This window comes from Schistosoma haematobium, chromosome ZW (assembly GCF_000699445.3).
Source record: "Schistosoma haematobium chromosome ZW, whole genome shotgun sequence".
Lineage (NCBI taxonomy): Eukaryota > Metazoa > Platyhelminthes > Trematoda > Strigeidida > Schistosomatidae > Schistosoma > Schistosoma haematobium.
The window spans coordinates 28,211,505-28,233,708 of NC_067195.1; the positions used below are offsets into that span (position 1 = coordinate 28,211,505).

Consider the following 22,204-nt stretch of genomic DNA (forward strand, 5'->3'; position numbering starts at 1 on the left):
TTTCGTCAAAATATTTTGGCCTTTCAAACAAAACAAAACATTTTTTGGCTCACTTATGATGTACTATCTTGTTAGTTCAATCTAGGAGACTAGTATTATAGATCAAAGATATAGTTTGCACCCAACTTGAATAAGGATATTTCGTCTGTATAAATGAAGAATAACCTATTTTTAAAACTATATATCGAAAATAATAATTAATTACAACACTTGGAACATTTCAAACTACATTAAAGAACTATGCATGATTAATATATCAAAATGTAATGAATTTGGTATTTACGTCATCTAACTATTGTCAAATATTGATTGTTCTCGTATCATTTAGGCGTTAAAGCTAGTTGTCTCAAATTCAAGCAAATAAATTTCCCAGCTGTAATATTCAGATCACTGTGTTCTGTTAGTTATAAATGTTAATATTTTGTAAGTAGCGTATAATAAATCGTTGCAACGTCGAACTGGTTCGCTTACAATATCAAACTTATGAGGCTTTAAATTATCCAGTGCACTGTACAATGAAATATTAAATTCACACATTAAGAACTGAAATAAGAGAGTTGTCGTTTTACAAATTGACGTAGTGTGATTTAATGGTTAAGTTATTCATGAGTTCCATTGATTATATTAGATTAATTAAACTGACAAAGATTTTTACATCGAATTAAAAATAAGTGAGTATATCTTGTTTGTTATATAATTACATTAGATACTATCAAACTTCTGCAGTAGTGCGTCATATATGTGATAAAATAAGACACTCATTGAATTTTTTAGAAATATTATGGTTCACTAGCAAGCATTCACCTATATTACAATTAAGATGTTATATGGAGAATAGTTTTACTAGTAGTTGGATTTTGTCATGGTCTAACACCAGAGAGGATGATTGTCGTACAGTACTGAGAATTAATTGAAGTTGTAAACACAAGCCATTGGATTCTAACTCATTGGTCTAAAGTTTAAACATTTGCCATGTGACAAAATGCCTTTGGGTTTAATCCATAGTTGGGTTGCGATTCCACTGCTGCGGAGTTCATAGGACGACAGAATAGCGGTGTTCACTCTAACCCGAACAGATGTCAGTTAGTGATGCAAATCACCTACAGATTATAATTTTTGTTCTAAAAAAGGTCTCATGTTTCACCAGTATTGTGATTACATCATGCAAAATCACATTTTCTCTTTATTCATTTCTTATCGAGATTTTAAATTATCTTTTGAATAAAAATCCATTAAATAAACTAATTTATGTACTGAGATTTTTAGAAATTAGATAAAGAGTACAATTTATACAAGCCCACTCGTCACTCAGCTGGTTGAACTGGTGTATAAATAGTTAACAGTGGTTAGAAATAATAGTATTACCGGGTGCTTTCAACTTAATACGAGGCAATGAACAATCTTTTCTCAAGTCCAATGTCGTATGTTTAACGTTTACTTATTTTTATTTTATTTCCTCTGCGATTGTTATTTACGCATTTGAAATCACTTTCTGAAGTTAACATTGATGTTAAACACTAGATATGTCACAATCCTTACTTTCAATATGGAGCACAAATTGTATGCTAACATAATTCTATTTAAATATAGATATCGTCAATTAGATTAGCAACTGTAGAGGTTTTAATCACATAAGGAATAATTTAAATGTATGAGTTATCTTATCTTTACCATTGAATATCTGTTTGTTAGTTGAGCCATGAATCGTTTCGGAACTGAAAAAACTTAAACAACCTTTCTTGTTTTGTTTCTCTGGACGGTACATAAAACAACTTACCTCTTGGAACAGTATCCAAGACTACTTTGATCAAACTTGCTTACCCAGAAGAGTAATTATCTCATATTTGCTTTGGCCTGATAAACAGCTTACTATGCTACCCTTTTTCTATTTAAAAATGATCAGTCTATTAAAGAGAGACTGTATAGTTTTCGCTAACTTGTAATAATCTTGTGCGGAGGGATATTGAGTAAATACAAGCTGATTCACTTCACAACGAGGAACATCTATTTAAGCCAAATGAATGATGATTAAGTTAGATGTTTCTGAGTGCGTCGTCTGCACTCACAGTGCGCAACGTACTAAAAGCTAAGGTGACAAGTGTCTACAAATAAGTGAACTGAATACGCTTACGTTACGTATCCAAAACTATTTTCACGCGTTCCCAGGTTGATGTAATGATTAAATTAGCGCGATACATTTCGTGCATTCTGACTGCTCATTAACTCAAGACATTATAAAAAATAAAGGTCAAAGTAGGCAAATGAGAACATAGGGAAAAAATATAAACAAGAACAGTATAAATCACACCACTCTGAAATCAAGTGATACTAACGGGTTAGGTTTAATAAATATACAACTTACTGGGGTATACACAAAAAGACTTGAAGTTTTTCACGCATAAGGCTTCAATGAATGTGAGTTTTCAACCTAGACCACATCTATAATATAAAGGGTGAGTTAAGATTATTTATATGATCCGTCTCAACTACATGCTTTTCAAAAGCATGTGACGAGTATTTATCATATTCGATAACTAGGTCATTGGAATTTTTGTGTTTTCGATCCTTTTTATGTAAGTTTTCAGCCACCATTACTTTCAAGTTCACTGAGGTTATCTGAGCGTGATTTTGTAACGCATCCGATGCTTGTTGTTTGTTAAGAAGGACTCTAAAAATCATACTTCAGTGCTTCCTACCATCTTTTGCTATTTTCATTACTAACAACTTAAAGTTTTATTTTCCCAAGGCTGGACTAAGACATTATCTACTGAACAAAAATTCTAATTGCAAATCAATTTGTTATCGATATTTTTTGATCGTTTCATCCAATTACGTAGTCTAAGTGATTCTTTTTTCTGATCTTTCTTTTTAGAATTGGTGACATTAGTGATTTATTCGGAAAACTTGATAAGAATCATAATGGTCTTGTATCACAAAGAGAAATAAAGGCTTATCTGAGGTCAAATTCTACTAAATATAACACTAAGGAGGTTAGGGAATTCGTTAAGAAAATTGATGACAACTCGGACGGTCAAATTAGTTTGGAAGAACTGACTAAAGCTTTATCAGGGAATTTAGATATTTCCAAAGTTTGTTATCTAAAGCCACGATAAATAATACGAAGTCTTATATACATAAAATTCAGATTTTTAATTACGTTTTTTTAAAAAAATCTGTTATCTACTTAATTTAACATATACAGACATGTTTAATATATTCTTTTGTTTTCTTCAAGAAGTGATGGGTGTAAACGTTTAATTACACAATATACAGAGGATAACATTCAAAAAGTTTCAAAGTATTACTTAGACAAATTATAATTTTACCGTGTAGAAAGATGAGATATATTCATGTTCTCGAAATAATGGAAGAAACAATCCATAGTCCTAGACGTATCAAAGTTTCTATTTTAGGACATTTCTTGTTCCTTAGAAATACTTCATTAGAATCTGTTATTAGTTAGTCGATGCTTCAAGAAATTTTGGGCTGCTCAATAACATGAATATCACTTTCATTGCATCGATCTGAGCATAGTTACTATGTTGCAATTGTATATGCTAAAAGTTTTCCTAAGCCCGCAAATAAAGAGATTCTGTTTGAATTTTTGGCAAATAAGCAAATAAGTTTCCACCTTTGATCGTCTGTTTGAATCAGATATACAACTTGAGCTTTGTTTGATCACATTTAAGCTTGAAGACAAGCCAAGAAATATGTATTCATTCAAAGTGGCGTTTATGTTATTGAATGTCTTTAAAACACGGATCACGTTATTAATAAGTTGAGAGCGACGAGTGTGTTTTCATGGAGTCAGCCAAGTTGACTTTATTTCCCGAGTTTCCCACCCAAAACCCAGTTATTTCTGATACCCAGTAATCACTGCATATATCTCTTAGATTCCTAATTGTAGTCGTAGCAGAACGTTTGTGAGGACAAATCAGTTTATGAGATTTACCCATAACAGTTATATGGATTAGAAATCGAATATTTATATATATATTAGAAACACACTAATATATACTTATTAGTTATAAATGGATTCTAGCTTTCCAGTTAGGAGAGTGACTATCAAGAGAGCGGATGAAAAAAGACGCGGATAAAAATGACGCACGTTAACAAAGACTGGCATTAATATTTGAGACTTTCAAAAGGACGCATATTAATAAGGGTATTCATTGCAAAAGGGTGTTACGCCCTTGATCTGTCTACTCAATAATATAAAAAAGAGAACTTGCATCGATCTAGATTGAGTCCTTGATCGATAGGCTAACTGGTTTAACCTTGAGGCTAGAAATGAGTAAGTTCGAATTGAGACTAACTGCTTGGGTAGAGAGAGACGAAAACTGCTCTATCATCTAGTTGGTTGACATATGAGAAAGAGAAGACTCGTTAAGTGGATTATTTAAATTGATATCATGAATGGATGAATGTCAGACCACCATTGAAAACCTGGGAGCCCTGGATGGCTGTCTCTTCCTAGCATAGGACTCCTCAACAGTGCGCATCCACGATCCCTCTCGCGGGATTCAAACCCGGGACCCTTAGACTCGTAAGCTCACTAATGACTGGCTTCAAAATCAATTTACTGAAGTTCTAGTGAAAAGCTGTGACCAGTGGAGTTCAATCGTGCCTTTTGTGAAGACGATGGTGAACGGTTGCGTAATATCATGGATTGGTTCAAGTTAGAAATTAACACTATTGAATGCCGGCTCAGTGGTCTAGAAATTAAGCGTTCTCGCGCGAGACCGAGGGATCGTGGACGCGCACGGCTGAGGAGTCCCGTAATAGGGTGAAACACCCGACCAGTCCTCTCAGATTTTCAATGGTGATCTAGCTTAGATCGACTCGTGAATTCAACTGTGAAAATAATAATCTCCACTTGAACCTTCATTTAACTGACCTTTATTAATTTCGATCAAAAATGCCATGACAAGTATATGTGTGATCATATTGTTCGAATTGTAGGGTGTAAATACATCACATTTTTCGGATCATCTCCATCTTCTCATTATTCTATCAAGAGATATAAGTTTATTTTATATATCATTACATTTTCACCGCAAATACATAATCGTTATCACGTCTATAACCTTTATATTTTCTGTAATGTGAAATTGTCTAGCAAGCTTTATTAATATGCTCCTTATTGATAGTCGCATTTATTATTGCGCTCCTTTTTTCGCTCGCTCTTTTACTCGCTCCCTTTTAAATGGACACTGTTTCAGATACCTCAAATTTTCAAATCATTCTGTTGTCTTAGTAAGTCACTGATAATTTAGCTGTATGGTTGGCCTGTTTCTGTCGATTTCAAACAATTAGTTCCAATTTTTATTGAAGGAAAGTAAGACCTGAGCGAAATAACATGACTTGATTGTATTTTGTCAGGTTCTCCTCAGCTGCTTACACAACCTCCAATGTATAAAAATCATAATCATGAGATGTATTGAAAATATTCACCGGAAATGAATTGAATTGAAACTTCTTGTGATCACACGTCAGCATAATATAGTAAGGATTTTGATAAATTTAAGGGGCTAAATAAAATCTGCAAATGTATACCTCATGTAAGAAAATATTCTATAACATTGATGATTACAAAAGAGTGAAGAGTTAGAAATAATTAGTTATGTAGTGAACAAACACTAATTATAAAAATATTCTAAGGTGTCAGAAACTTGATTTTTATGTCCAAAAAACAGTTATTGATCTTCATCCGCCCTGTAACAAATTATATTTTGTTACGTTACAATATCATCTTCAGCTCTTTCTCATGCATGAACACATAGTTACATCATTTTTATACTTTTGTCATTGAATAACTTTATTTTTCACTGGCTAAGATTTACTTATTGTATTTTATTGTTACTTAATATTAGTGTTTGTTCACTACATAACTAATTATTTCTAACTCTTCACTCTTTTGTAATCATCAATGTTATAGAATATTTTCTTACATGAGGTATACATTTGCAGATTTTATTTAGCCCCTTAAATTTATCAAAATCCTTACTATATTATGCTGACGTGTGATCACAAGAAGTTTCAATTCAATTCATTTCCGGTGAATATTTTCAATACATCTCATGATTATGATTTTTATACATTGGAGGTTGTGTAAGCAGTTGAGGAGAACCTGACGAAATAAAATCATATTATTCTGCAAATATAACTCTATTCTTGCTTTCTTTTGTAAATTTGTTTTCCATGAAACGTTGAAAACCGTAAAAGTAGTTATTAATATTGCTATATACTAAAGATGAGGCAGTTTTGGTCATTATTAATAAAGATTAACATGAAACAAATGACTGTGGATTCAATAGCTCGGTTCGATGAAATACTTTTTACACGATGTTATAACAAACAAAATTTATGTGAAAAATATTAATGTACATCTAGTTTATTTTCCAACGAAATTTTGTTCGGTGTCTGTAAAATGTTGTTCATTTTGTGCGTATCAGGCAAAATTTCGTATACATTTTTACTGTTATTTTATGCCTACGCACTCCGTAGAACAATAGACATCTTTACAATGAAAATTTCATTACCAAAGTGTGTGTATATAGCCAATTGGGTTCAAACTGTTTTTAAGTTTTGTTTTCCTAGAGTTCATTTTCCGTAACTATTGTTTTTAATATCAGAGGTCACTGAGATATTGGTTGGTAAAATATTTGAAATTTCATCAATAGTTTAGTAGGGAATAATTGATCAACTTAGGGAGAACTTTATTAATCAATTTGAAAACCTTCTTAAAACTATTTAAAAACTATCATTTGTAGTAAAAGTTGACGTTCAGGAAGACCTTTAACTTCATTTCATGCACTGATGTGATATCAATTACTGAACAGTTGTAACTACCTCAAATCATAAGGATTAAAGTATCTATTCGTTTACTTTGCATAATTAAGCAGACACATTTTATAATACACTGAATGTTTGTAGTTAACAGCCAATATCACTAGGAAAATTACTGTTTTGATAGGTATTTTAAAATGCGGACTTCAATACATGTCCAAGAAATTTCAATTTATTATTGATTGTATTCTCTGATATAACAATATAATTTCATAATATTCTAATTAATGAAGCCAGCAAGCAGAGCAATCTTAAACATGTTTTTGTCTTAAAAATTAGTTCTGATCATTTTATATTTAACACGCGATCATGATTAAAAAGAACAGAGTCATGAATTTCTGTCCTATATACCTACTTGTTCACTTACGCCTGTTTCACGTCATGGAGGAGTATAGGCCACCAACCAACATACTCCATCCAACTATGTCCTAGTTAATACTTTCCACTTCTTTCCAGTTGCTATTCATCCTTTTCATGGCTAATTCCAATCCCCAACTCACTGTGTTCGTTGCCATTCCTCTTTTCCATTTCCCTTCAGGATTCCAAGTTGTCACTTGCGTCGTGATACAGTTTGGTGATTTCCTCAATGTGTGTCTTATCCGCTTCAATCGTCTTTTCCTAATTTCCGCCTCAGCTGGAAGCTGGATTGTTCTCTCCCACAGTATGCTGTTGCCGATGGTATGCAACCAACGGACACTGAGTATTTTACGTAGACAACTGTTTATAAGTACCTGTATATTTTGATGATGTTTGTGGTAGTTCTCGACGTTTCAGCTCGGTACAATAGAACTGTCTTGACGTTCGTATTGAAGATTCTGACTTTGATGTTGGTTGACAGTTATTTTGAGTTACATATGTTCTTAATTTGACCACATACTTAGAGAACTATAAAAGATTACTGAGCTTAAAGCTCTTTAATCATAGCGATTTTCAAATTTCACTGCCAACCACCAGTGAACATAATCTAGCATAGTTGATTCTAAGCAATGTCCAAACTCATAGAGACGCAGTCCATTTCCATAAGATCTAGCAGAGCACATCAACCGTATGTAACTATAACATATGTTTGATATGATTTACCTCTTATCCCCGTTTTTCATTTCATGGGTGAAGAACTGCGTGGATTGTTTGATACAATCAACGTAAGTCTCAATGGACGTATTTCTTTACAAGAAGTACATGTATATTTCAGATTACGTGGAGGTAAATATACTCGGGAAAGTGTGAAAAAGTGCTTTTCTTCCATATATATCAATAACAATGGTAGTGTTCATTTCGAATAATTTTCGTAAATATTAAAAATAAACAGGATTAAAGAACATGAATTCTAAATCTGGAAAGCTATTGAAATGTTTTATTTCATCGAATTTCGCTAACAGCTCATGAATCGTCATTGTCCCTATACTAGTTTCCTTCTTAGTTATAATAACTTTCTCATTTATGTCCTTAGTTTTTGTATAATTCTCTAGATTTCGGTAAACAACGTTACTGACTTCGTAGGAATAAATTGTTACACACTTCGTAATTATGACAACAGAACAAATACGCACTTTAAAGTCAGTGAATAACATTGGAAAAATATACGTATGTTGAATAAGAAAATTTGTTAATCGGGTAATTAAATTCGCTTGTCTGATAATGAAGCAAATTTGTTAGAATGAAAGACATCCTTTGGAGTTGGTGCACAAAAGTGTTATGAAAGTGAACCTAATTCTACTTAGAATTTTGAGTGAAGTTATTTTTATGTTTGATTAAAACATTACTAGTAAACTTACGGTTTAAACATTTTAAGAACAGTTTAGTGTTAGTACACAGAATACTTTAATCCTGATAGTTAGATGGATTTGGCCAAAGTTAAATATATAAGAATTTACTGACTACAGAGTTTTTATGAAAGGAAAACTCAGAAAATAATTTAACAGAATTAAGAGTAAATAATTAAAATTTACCCCATTAGCGGGTTAATTGCATTGATTTGTATCATTTAAATGGTTTTTCCTTTGAATAACAAAACTGATCAACTTTTGATTTTCAACAGATTACTTATGTCTTACATCAAAACCTTATATAATAATCAACAAAACTGTTCATTCACAACATGGAGTCAATGATTTGTACTCTGTTTTTTTAATACAATCTCTAACATATCGGTTTACTAGATGCTAAAAGCTAATAACTTCACTTGAAGTGAGTCATTTGGGAGAAACAAGCATCTTGTCGTTATTTTATGAGTCAGCTGATCATAATCAAAATGGTTAACAATCGTTCTACAGAAGAAAAAAAGTATTTTCAAATATAAATTATTTCAATTTCAATATACAATTTAATGTCACAATGTTTCATTGAATGAAATTCACTTGATATTTTATCATTAAAGAAGAAACATGTGAGTTCATTTAATCCTCTTTATTATTAAGTGTATTTTTCTACTACTATAAAAGTACTTAAAGAATAGTTTAATACTTACCAATATTATAATTACTAATATTTGTTTACTGTTGGTGTGTATCAACTTAACAACTTGAAACTACAACTGTTCAACAAGCCAAAAGCCAATTCAGTCATGAATGTACCAATAACGTACGTCAAATGCTGTATTTTAATAATACCATGAAACATTTTATCAGTCATATCAACAAAAATTTTATTCTTAATTTTTTTTCCAAATTTAAACTTCAAATCCTCATCTGATAAATATAAGTGTGTATTCCTAAAGAGGCCTGGAGATAATTAGTTTATGTAGAAAAGTAATGCATAATACCTAGTAATATGAGATTTCCTTAGCACATACAACTAAATTATTATTTCTACTTAGTCGGAAATATTTCATAGAGAAGAACTACGTATGGAGAGATTAAAACTAACTAGTTAAGATGTCATTAGGTTTGTTCACTGAAGAGGATAGAATTTAGGAATTTTTTAAAAAATTTTATATTCTATCGGACATTATACATTAAGGACACATTAAGTAAGTTTAACTCTTCATTTTTAATAGGCAAACAAACTAGCTTTACTGACATTTCTTTTAATTAGCGAATCACTCAACTTTATGCTATTCAAGTTTTCAGGATAACTAAGTTGAACTAACAATTATTATCATCATCAGAAACCGCACTTCAATTGAGGTTATACAAAATGTGATTTCCTATAAGAATTAAAGGCAGAAAATAACAAACAAATAAACCTTTCCTTTACTATTCCTAATTCAATATAGTTTCTAGAGAGCAAAGCAATGTATTGATTTCTGACCATCAGATTTGTTTAATGCTGAAGTTCGCTAAAGAATTTTCTAAAATTGTATAATGATATTTATTATGGTTGATGAATTTTTATTTTGGCATCAAATTCATTGACTTAAAGAAGCATAACGTTGTCTTTTTATTTTTACATTGTCTTATCGGAAATAGTTGGTGGATACGACCACGTTTAGATTACGGGAAACTAGTTAGTGAATAAATTAACTACCGATTTTATCAGTGAAAGTCACATTTGCTGCTAGCTTACTGAAGAAATTAAGTTACATACAAATGTACAGAATAGAAAGAAAAAAGACTGTATTTTCCCTTTTGAAAATGTTATTCCGGTGATTATCGTGAAAAGTTATGGCCATAGTTATTTTCCATGTAAATACTTTCTATCATATGTAAGCGAACTAATGTTTTGATTTAATGCAATATTTCTTGAAGTCCAATTTCAGTGGATAACTGGATACCTAAAGAGACAAAATTACGCATAACAACATATCTCCTAGCCATATAAACCTGTGATTGTATCAGTTTGGAAGATGATTTCCAGAGGACAGGAAGGCTCACACATCGAATATTGTTTCTATATTCATGTGTATAGCACTATATATCACTACTTCCTCAGTCTACTTTAGAACCTTATTTAATTCCATAAAAGCAGGTCGTTGTAATTTTGTGAGTTTTAATATAGTATGACGAGGACTAAAGATAAATTTCGGCGGAAGTCGACATCAAATAAAAAAAACAGGAAGGCAAACATTCCCAGTCTGCTTCAAAACTTATCAACCATATACTTGCTTAGAATTCAACAATTTATTATTTTGAAACCCTTCTAATTTAAACAGGTGAAAAAAATAAACGAAAAAGGCTATAAGTATCCAGCATTGGGCTTTTGGTTATCTTAGTTTATTTACCCTAAAGTGGATGAATGTTTTGTGAATACCAGAGGATTTCTGTATGTTGAAAAATGTTTTTGAATTTATTCATGATAGCCAACAGAAATAATTTTAATTAATGAATCCTATTTGTTTTTTCTCTACATTCTATACCAGTCCTGAGGAAGTAAGATGTATATTCAATGACATTGATAAAAATCACAATGGATTTGTTACAAATAGAGAATTAAGTTCATATTTCAGAAGACATCATGCCAAATTCAATCGTAATGAGGTGAAGAGTTTCATTTGTAAATTAGACAGTGATGGAGATGGACAAATTAGTTTACCAGAATTAACAAGAGCACTTACTGGTAGATATTAACCAGTTGACATATGATTTTGATGTTTGTTATACTTTTCTTTCAAGAGTTTTTCCACTCTTTTTTTTCTTTAAAATTTCACATGCAGCACTTTAAAACAGCTTGTATTGTAACGTCAAAATTATATCATCAATGTTTATTCTCATTCTAAAATAAAAATAATACGATTGTTAAAATAACATTTTTATCATTGTCTTACAATAGAATGATGTAGATGTACAATTTGAGTTTCTTTATAAAACCGACCATTTATGTAATTGTGATCAATGTGAAATTCAATTCAATGGTTGATATTAGTGTATCTTAACGCATAATGCGATAATATTTTCATAGTTCATCTCTAAAATACACAGTTAGGTAGTTTAAATAACGAAAATACTACTAAATGGTGTTATTCAGTAGGCGAATTCTGTTTCATGAGAATTTCAGTCTGATAATTTTTTTTATTTAAAGGGTAGTGCAGTTGAACTTATGAAACAATAAAGATAAGAAATCTTGATAAAAGTCGATAAGCAACCAGTGCTTATTTTCATTTGCTTTTAAGATCGATAACATAGATTAGGGTATTCTACCCACGATTAGTTTAATACTAATAACAAGTATATGATATTGAGTATTTTTATCTTGTTTATGATTTAGCACTTGGAATAATTTAAGTTTTATAGTTAATAACTTAAAGCAGTTTAATCCAAAACGGCAACATCATTTACGCAGTATTTATAGACATTCTACTGATATGAGTATTCTTCCACACCCTGTGTAAATAAAGCTATATAATAAATGGATATTTATTGTTTGGATTAAGTGAAGTTACCCTTTTCTACACTACATTGTCTGTTGCTCACCAACAGGATATCACATCATTATCCCAGGATACTTTAATTAATGGCACTTACTTAAAATGTTTCCCTGTGCACACACCTTTGAAATAAGTTTCGTTATCGAATCTCATCGACCACCAACATAAGAGATGTTTCATAAAATTGTTCAGAACTTCATATCTTTTAATTCATACCATCCCGCCAATTCAAGCTGGCAAATTGTTCTATCTAATTAAGTTTCATTCTTATCCTCGGACCCTAGGTACTTGATGAAGCAGCTGGTTGAAGAAAGAGTCTGACATCTATATTTTAAAAACCAGTGAGTGCTAATTTCTGTTTATTTATATTACTAGGTAGTCTCTGATCTAAAATCCCACTGTCGTGTGTACTTTTGATCTAATCAAAGTTTCGTAACCTTCAACTGAGCAAAACATTTAATTAAAATATCTTACATCTTCAGTCCATTTCCGTACCTGTACGAGATCGATATACGTTTATATTAACTGATGTTTGAGTTCAGTTATACTAAACATATGTTAACCTTCCTTCGTAATTTTTATGTTAGGTTAATACATGTTGTAGGCGGCTGATGAAGATCTATTACAAGACAACAAGTGCACGTTGTTCTGCTCAATCTAGTGTTCTTTCTCGGTCGACTTTGTTCGACAGACAATTTAAGAAAACCAGAAAACTGAGCTGAATTAAATATACAGAGGAAATATGTTGACATTGGCCCTGAAATAGTTGCGAATAATTTTATATTTTTTGTTAAACACATGTTTATTGGAAAATATACTCCCGTAAACCGCAACCTTACTTTAATTGTCCGGCGAGTTTTGACCCTAAACATTGTTCTGTTGTTTTCAATACACTAATATTTCGTTCAGAATTCACAACTATTACCGCAGTAAAACAGTTTCTTCACTACGATAGTTTTCTATCTTATTTCAACGTCTTTATGAAACGGAATCACCTACTAAATAGTGCTCTGAAACGCTATTCTGTTAGAGTAATTTGTTTACGATGTATTTGTAAATTCATCTTCTCTACATCGATGATCAATATTAAGTAATGCTCATAAAACTGTTTGCAGCTTACTCTCACTTTTGCAGTGTAAAATGATAGATTGAAAATTAATGTTCTGTAATTCCTATTAATCTAACACTGTTGTCAGGCAGCATTTTGGATAATTATGCATAAAACACAATAAACTCTATGGTTGAAAATAATGAAATCATTATTATGAAGGTGTAATAAAGCAAAGTTGAAGAAGGTTCAGTATATGGGATGAAGTAAATAAACTATTTGCCATATAATTAATCATTGGTTGTGCAGACATCTTGAACTATGGTTTCCAAATTCATCATTTCTATCGATTCAATTTTAGATCTAATATGATCTTGATCATTCATCTAAATCAACCAACCAACCGAACTATGCTTGTGAATGAGAACATGAACCACGTGATACAACGAGAACCTTCAATCTCTTCAGCGGGTGGAATATCCTTAGTTTACCACTTTAGAATCTCATGGTTCACTTTACATACGATGAAGCATCATCATCGTCTGATGCCATCTTCGATAAATTCCTGACTATGATAAGGTTGACTCCACAAGCTTTACTGCCACTTCAAACATAATCTCCGATGCGAATAAAATCGTTATTTAATTAAGTATTTTGTAGAGATCTGTTCGAGTTGAAGATAGTTTTCATCACAGTACGGCAATCGCTGAAAGTTATAAAATACTGGGCAGTCATTTTATTTTAGTTTTCAACCAATAATCAGCTAACACCAACAAAATCACAATGGTTAGAAACTAGTACATCCATGGTATGTAGTAAGTGCAAGAAGTTCACCACCAAGTCATTTTGCGATGAAAACAGTTTAAATGATTAATGTATGCATAATACTGCTTGAATAATTAATACATTATTTTATTAAATATTAGTCTTTGTGTAAATGCTGTGGTTCCTAAGTCCAGATATTTCAATTTACGGTAATACTCATGTGCGTTATACTGTCCAGTTAAATATAAATATATTTTCATTGTTGATATATCAGGCTGATTTTAGTTAGACAACCACCAAACACCGGGAAGGACAGGGTGGAGTTTTCATTCTAGTATTAGACTCCTCAGAAGTGCACAGTCACAGCTCCATCCAATATCAAACCTGGGACCTTCGGTCTCCAGAGCATTGAGCCGGCATCCAGTGGTGTACATATCAAACTCCAATCAGTATGTGATATTACATGACGTTCTATCATTGCCTGGATTGGATAATTTTCTCACATCCTACGTGGTCCAACTTCATTAACCGCAGATTTTTACTTAAACTCATGAAACAACCTCCCAAAATTAGTCGCTAGTACGTATATGATAAGTTTTCAGTAATTAATAAAATTTCACAGTTAACATACTTGTTTTATGGAATTTATTTGAACCGGTATAACTATTTTATCTATTACAATCATTCTAGAGATAAAACAGTGTACTAATTTTTAATTGACACTATGATTACTGTCACTAATACTACTATTCTTGAGTGGAACTGATGGTTACTTATCAGTTTCAACCATTTAAAATTGTTTCGTTTGATTCCTTTTATAATGAGTAGTGTTAGTAAGTTATAACCCACTTAGATCATAGGCGTAGGTTGGGTGTACTGATTAAGATGTGATTTATTCATTTTATGTATTTGGATTACATGGAGCAATAATCAAGAAGAATATAACCTTTAGTAATAGTAGTTTAGGAAACAAGTGGTCACTCGATCTTATCTCTGCTTTCCAAATAGCAATCAAGAAACATACGATATTAATGAAGGAGACATTAGGGAATGACGTTCTATCCAACCTACTCTTATATAAAACTTATCTTAATAACATAAAGGTTGTTTATTGTCTTGATACTTCATATTTCGCAGATAAGCTGTTAAAATCATAGGAAAGATATCAAGATCAAAGGTAACAACCTGAAAATTACCACTTATTAAGAATAACTAGTGCACTAGCATAACTAAATAAAACACATCTGGTCAATTTTAAGATAATTTATTCAAAATAAAAATTGGGCACTCACAGTTATGACTTAGACAGGGATTGATGATACATATTGTTGGAGAAGATGAAATATTTCTACAGTATTCCTTGAATTTAGGACGGCTTTACATCTAATCCCTGTGAAGTTCTATTCACAAGTATTCCTAAATTGAAAAGTATGCGTCTCACTACAATATAAAAGTAACCAGTCCTGTTCCATTCATTAACTTTACGTAAAAAAATACTCGATAAATTTTGTTGGAAAATACAGTTTGATCATATTTGATTATTGCTTTCATATAAAAACGTCCATAACATAAAGTATTATAATTCCCGTAGCTTTGTTAAACTTTATTAAAACGGCAAGTTAAATTGAGTTGAACGAAAATATAAATTCTTACGAATCTGATAGCAACATTTCTAGATAGGTAAAATATCTGAAATCCAATGGTAAGAATAATAGAGATTCATTCAAATCTCCACATAATTAACTTATGAATGTCTTCTTTAAGAAATGCTGATTAAGTCTGGAATTTGAGAATAGTGAAGACACATTGTCTGAATTAAACAAATTAGGAGTAATTTCCAAACGGACTCATTTTATTTTGTGTAGAAATTTAGTGATATTGAATCATTTTCGGTTGTCAAGTAATAAAAATTAAAACTATAAAAAATATTTCTTTGTTCTTTTTGCTACCTTTACCTAGGAACATAACACAGATAAGACTAGAAGACCTTTAGGTCATGGAATTATTGTGAATATGTTTTTATCAAGGACTGGTTTCGGACGGTGAATCGTGAAGAACTAGGAAACACTGAATAGGTGTTTCGTCCGATTCTGAGACCCTACAACAATCCACATTACTATTTGAAAATCACTAACGATTTGAAGTTAAACAAATATAAGTTAAAAATGCTTTGGAAGGATTATTGTCCCCATATGAAACCAAGAGATCTACAAAGCACTAACGCTTAACAGAAGAAGAAACTATTTAAATAAGTTAATAACAACTGAAATTGCAAAATGTTCAAATATTTATTTTAATCAAGCACATATAAGAAAATATTCCTTGATCTGCAGCATAATATTGCAAATCCCTTGAGAAATATAAGAAAGGCATCAAAGGATTGACTGATCCCTATTTGAACATTCAAGTGACAGGTCATGGTGATTTTGCTTGAATCATTAAGTCACAAAGATCCAAAATAAGCAAAGCGCTTGTGTTTTTTACAAAAATATTCAACTACTTAAAAATTGATAAGTAGCCAAAATGTTGTTTTGCGTTGTTGTACTGCGTAGATGATCAGAGAATATGTGGCTTGTAATTTTATTCTACTGTTTATATAGTGTATAGTTTACAATTCCAATCAGTGAGAGAAGTTAAATTGCGTTCCAGATATAGTTCACTCTGAATGAATCATTTTTATTGGAAAAAATGTTTGATTTTGGCGCTAAAATTGTACTGTGTTTTACCATGTAGAAATCTGTATAAGATTGTTCTCTTTAATTCATTTTTATGATACATACACTTGTCCACTCCTTTAGCATGTAGCACAATTTCTTGTTGAGTACCTCCACTTACTTAACATCTTAGTTGTTACGTATTATCACGATACGAAACTAAAATATACAGTTTTAATTTAGTCATTAATTCTGATCTCCATTCTCTTAATTATTTGACATTTATACCCGTTAACTTTGCTTAATTACTTATGATACTTGCTACAATCTATTTTGGGTTATTGTAGAAAAGGTCATGCTATTACATTTGAGAGGTCAAAAAGGAGGGAAAGTAAAATATAAAACACTGATTTCTTTTCAGTTTCTAGGCGAATGTATGATATAACGGAAAATAATGTACTTGTTATTGTTGCTTCAGATCTCTAAAGTTCGTGATAAAACGACACTCAAATGGACCACTTTTTTCCCTTGGCTAACTTCTAACTTAATCATTTAGCAATTTTTTTAATGATATGATTTGACCAATTAACAATCAGCTATACTCTTTGTATTTTCGCAAGTTAAATTTACCTTATTCTCATGTTTTATTATTACTTGTAAACATTTGAGAAACTATTCGGCACCCACTATTATTTATTATTTCTTACCTAGTTCACATCAAACCATATCTATTACGCACTCCTCGATTAAACACTTACCCTCATTTGCAATTACATTATTATCTTTTTGACTCTATGTTATCCATATGTATTCTGATCATTAGTCCTATAATTTCAATGGATCTATAAACTAACTTAAGTTAACATTGCACATTGGTCATTTCAACATTGACAATTTTATCTACATTTGTTCTGATGATTTAGTTCATAATTTCAACTGACTTATAAGGTAATTCATGTAAACACTAAACACTAGTAATTCTGATGTAAACAATTACAACTTTATTTTATTCCGCCAAGAATCTTAGATTTCCAATATACCAGGATTTTAATTAGTTTTGAACTTGCTAGCCATATTTTTTGGGTGCGGGGTGGAATTCAAGAAGTCGTAACTCTCGTTTGTCCCTATGAAGACAGTTAGTAACAGTGCATAACTTATAGGAACATTATGCCATTATTTATTCAAAAACATAAAACCAGACAGTGAATAAAACCGATTTTATTTTTAGATAAGGTCAGTGATAAGGGAATAGTCTCTTGTACTGTAAAGTAAGATAATGTAACAAACCATTTTATCATTTGACATTAAGCTGGATGATCTAATAAATACGAAATACAGATGGAAAATGTAATGGTTAAACAAAGTCATTACTGAAATAATTTGATGGATTCCCTCAAACATAAAATTTTCATTGAACAATATGTTTTAATTGATTTACTTTCTTGGTAATTAAACATTCATTTAGTTACATTAAATCTATATGACATAATGTTTATCACCAGCATATTAATGAATTCATCATTCGGATTCATGACTTCTTATCTGTTGATATGAATGTTAACCTACAGGGAGTGTGATATTAGTCGACATTTAACAGGTGTATCCTGTGAAAGTAAAATGCTTAACCATTGTTCGCAAAAAGCTACGTTCGCAAACATAATTTAACATATTTCAGTATAAACTCCACATTTAATATGTCTTAGTCAATAAATCTATTTTCGGAAGGGGGTTTTGTGGAGATTTTAGAAATTTCACTGATTGAAATCATGAGTCAATTGAAGCTAGACCACCATGGAAAACCTGGAAGCACTGGACGACCGTTTCGTCCTAGTATGGGACTCCTCAGCAGTGTGCAATCCATTTTCCTGTAATATATATAACTGTTGTATATAACTAACTGCAAATAACCTAGATAATATAATTACCGATGAGTTTCATCCATTGAATATGTTATTGTAAAAAATAAACTTTTATTTTCATCTAATCTTCAAACATTACACAGAAACTATTCACAGTAAAGAAATAAACGTTATTGTGTGCACTTGTACTCACCATGATCAGTCATGTATCATTTTGTATTGTTGTCCTGGTATTACATAATTTTCTGATCCCATGATAATTAACATTCACTAATTCTACATGTTAATTTATAATTTGTAATTAGATAATTATAAAAAAAATTCACATATGTACATCGAAATAATTAAAAATATTATTTAATATTTTGTACTTTTGATTAAATTGTTTAATTAATAAACTTCTAATTACATGAAAAATATATCACATCAGTAAAAATGTATAGAGTTATGGTCATATGATTAGAATTATTAATTAGATTTATTTTAATTATACACTATGAAGGAAACAAACTTCGGGTCAAGTGATTTACTAATTACTTCAAATAAATCACATTCAATGAAAGCAAGTGACATGAACTCAATGAATAATATCTATCTTAATTAAAAATTTAACTAACTAATTAAGACGTGACTATCACATTATTATTTATTCAATGAAATAAACAATTAAAACTATAATGAAAATTCGAAAATAAAGTTGTTTTTTTTTAATTGAATGTGTTTTGGAAACACAAATTCATTTTCCCGATAATTTCAGTAGCAGATTACATTGTACCTATCGATAAGAATATACTGATCGTGCACTCAAGTACACTTTAATACCTTTGTTAAGAATCACAGTAGTAACTACAATGATTTTCGAGCCATTCTGTTTGATCATAATGATCAATGTTCTTGTTAACTTACCTATTATTTTGAAGGGATTTATCCAAGACATTTATGTTTGAATACTATCTCATGTTACACTATGATCTATCATTCGGAACATTGTTTGTTTGATAAATTTCAATCGATTGACTATAATACATCGAATAGACACTGTAAAGAAGTTATTCCTAGAATATGTTTCTAATGAATTCACTACGTTCAGTTTGGAATTTAGTGAAAAGGTATGTAACGCTTGTCAACAACCTTTGAATTCTTAGAATCTCTACCAAAACAAGCTGAATAAGAAGCTAAAATAAACGCAATAAATCTAAAACAATGATTACAGGAAAATCACGACAACTAATAAAAAATTGTTGCGGATTTGTGAAAATAAGCATCTATTCACCATTTTTCTGTCAACAGCCACAATTTTCATATGTGGCTCGGACTCGGTTACGTTATGGTTTCTCTCTCTCTCTCTCTCTCACACACAATTGCTTTTTCCGTTCATCTAAAAATTAAACTTATGTGAATATAGAAAGTAATTATGATTATTTTACGCTGCTCAACTAAATGACTTTCTTCATGTTACACACCGAATTACATTTATAAAACACTTAGTTCATTCATACAAATCAGTGAGTATGTGAGAAATTTTTATTTATTTACGCCTGTTACTCCTAATGAAGCATAGGCCGCCGACCAGCATTCTCCAACCCACTCTGTCCTGGGCCTTCTTTTCTAGTTCCATCCAATTCTTGTTCATTTTTCTCATGTCTATCTCCATTTCTCGGCGTAATGTGTTCTTTGGTCTTCCTCTTTTCCTTTGACCTTCAGGATTCCATGTGAGGGCTTGTCTTGTGACGCAGTTGGGTGCTTTCCTCAATGTGTGTCCTATCCACTTCCAGCGCTTCTTCCTGATTTCTTCCTCCGCTGGGATCTGGTTTGTTCTCTCCCACAGTACGTTGTTGCTAATAGTGTCCGGCCAACGAATCAGAAGTATTTTGCGTAGACAATTGTTGATAAACATCTGTGTTTTCTGGATGATGGCTTTCGTAGTTCTCCAGGTTTCCGCCCCATACAGCAGAACTGTCTTGACATTTGTATTGAAAATCCTGACCTTGGTGTTGGTTGACAGTTGCTTTGAGTTCCAGATGTTCCTCAGTTGTAAATATGCTGCTCTTGCTTTGCCAATCCACGCCTTCACATCTGCATCAGACCCACCATGCTCATCAATGATGCTGCCCAAATATGTAAAGGTCTTTACATCTTCCAAATCTTCTCCGTCAATTTAGATTGGATTGGTGCATGCTGTGTTGTATCGGAGAATCCTGCTTTTCCCTTTGTGTATATTGAGACCTACTGATGTGAGAAATTTGGGACACACTAAATGAGGTTTTTGTTGTTTTTATTTGACAGACGTTTATCAAGGGAACTAATTGAATAAAAAGACAATTCCTTCTCATATCGAATCTGATCATTAATCTAGTTCATGTTTACATTGCTGTGGAAACTCCTTAACCATTATGAATTGAATTGTTTTTCATTGTAAATGAGTTCTCTAACTATTGATAAGTATAGTGCCATAATTGATATTTGGGCAACGGGCAAAGCATCGTCAAATTTCTATGTTCTCATTTCATTCTCGAAATAACTCTTCCTGTTCACGAACATACTTAAATTGTGAAGAAGTGTCCATATTATTCGGAAAATTCCGTAGAAGTTGAGAAATACATCAAGTGACTGACTGTTGGTTGGTTATTCAAGAATCAATGTCTGAATAGTGGTGGGAATCGAGTGACTGGTTAAAAACCCTAAAGAAAAAATATTTGAGCTGATTTTAAAAATACTACTTGAATACTATCTAGTATTCAGTTGTGATCTTACATGTAACCAACAGTGAGTTCAGAGGTAAATATTTATGTGCAATGCTAAGATATGTGTTACAATTGTGTTTGAAGTAGTCTGTTTAAAGGAGACTGAATTCCCAGTGTCAATTTTAAAAGGGTATTATCAATTAAGAAAGTGCATCAGTTGGATGATTTTGTTGCTGTAACATAATGTACTTCCATTTGACCATTGTTATCCTCCAATTCAATTAACTGAATCTTAACTTTCATAGTCCGTTCTCTGATATCTAGTTTACACCTACAAATCGATATTAAGTCCCGAAATTATTATTATTATTATATAATCATCACATGCATCTTAGACAGAATGAATAGACTCGTCAAAAAAGGACAAGTAATAGTTAATGATTATGCAAAGTTATCTTGATCAACTGAATGTTGGATAGACCACCTTTCCTTTTATTGATATAAAACTACCAATTCACAGCTTTTATGAATTACTGTTTGCATAGAACTAATTAATTAAAAGCAGTGTCAAAATGTTTAGTCTCGTTAAATGTAAAATACATATTGCTTCTACTGAGTTGCAATGCAATTACTGTGTCCGATTATTAGTTCAAACCTAACGATGTTCAAATTCACTTCCACTTTCATCATTGGATGAACGTGATTAAGTGTATAGATGGAGCACATATATCATACATAGCAGTGAAAAGTTGCTCCAATTTTGTACTGATTTTAATCACTTAACTGATGAAAACAGAACTCCGCCTGTAGCTCTCCTAGAGTTACTGCCAGCCCCAAGCATGGGTAAAGGAGGAGGGTTGGTCATGGGGTCGACAACACCACACCATAGAAAATATTCTTGCTAAAAAACACTAGGCAGAATAAACAAAGCAAACCATTTACACTCTACCATCTGAGTTGAAGAACGAATGGTGAAAGGCGATATACTTCGGAAGTCACGAGGCCGATGCTCCTTCTAACAATTAAAGAAATAATTAATGTAG

The 22,204-nt window shown here is 31.6% G+C and overlaps 1 protein-coding gene across 1 annotated transcript; it reads left to right on the forward strand.

Moving 5' to 3' along the window:
- Positions 1-590: 590 nt before the first annotated feature.
- Positions 591-11,568, forward strand: MS3_00003189 (uncharacterized protein; the record flags this gene model as incomplete). The annotated part of the gene is made up of 5 exons (XM_012941840.3): positions 591-598; positions 2,873-3,089; positions 7,306-7,527; positions 7,578-7,705; positions 11,147-11,568. 5 exons carry the CDS (start codon positions 591-593, stop codon positions 11,352-11,354), a joined length of 783 nt encoding a protein of 260 aa, XP_012797294.3. The 3' UTR covers positions 11,355-11,568.
- Positions 11,569-22,204: the final 10,636 nt, after the last annotated feature.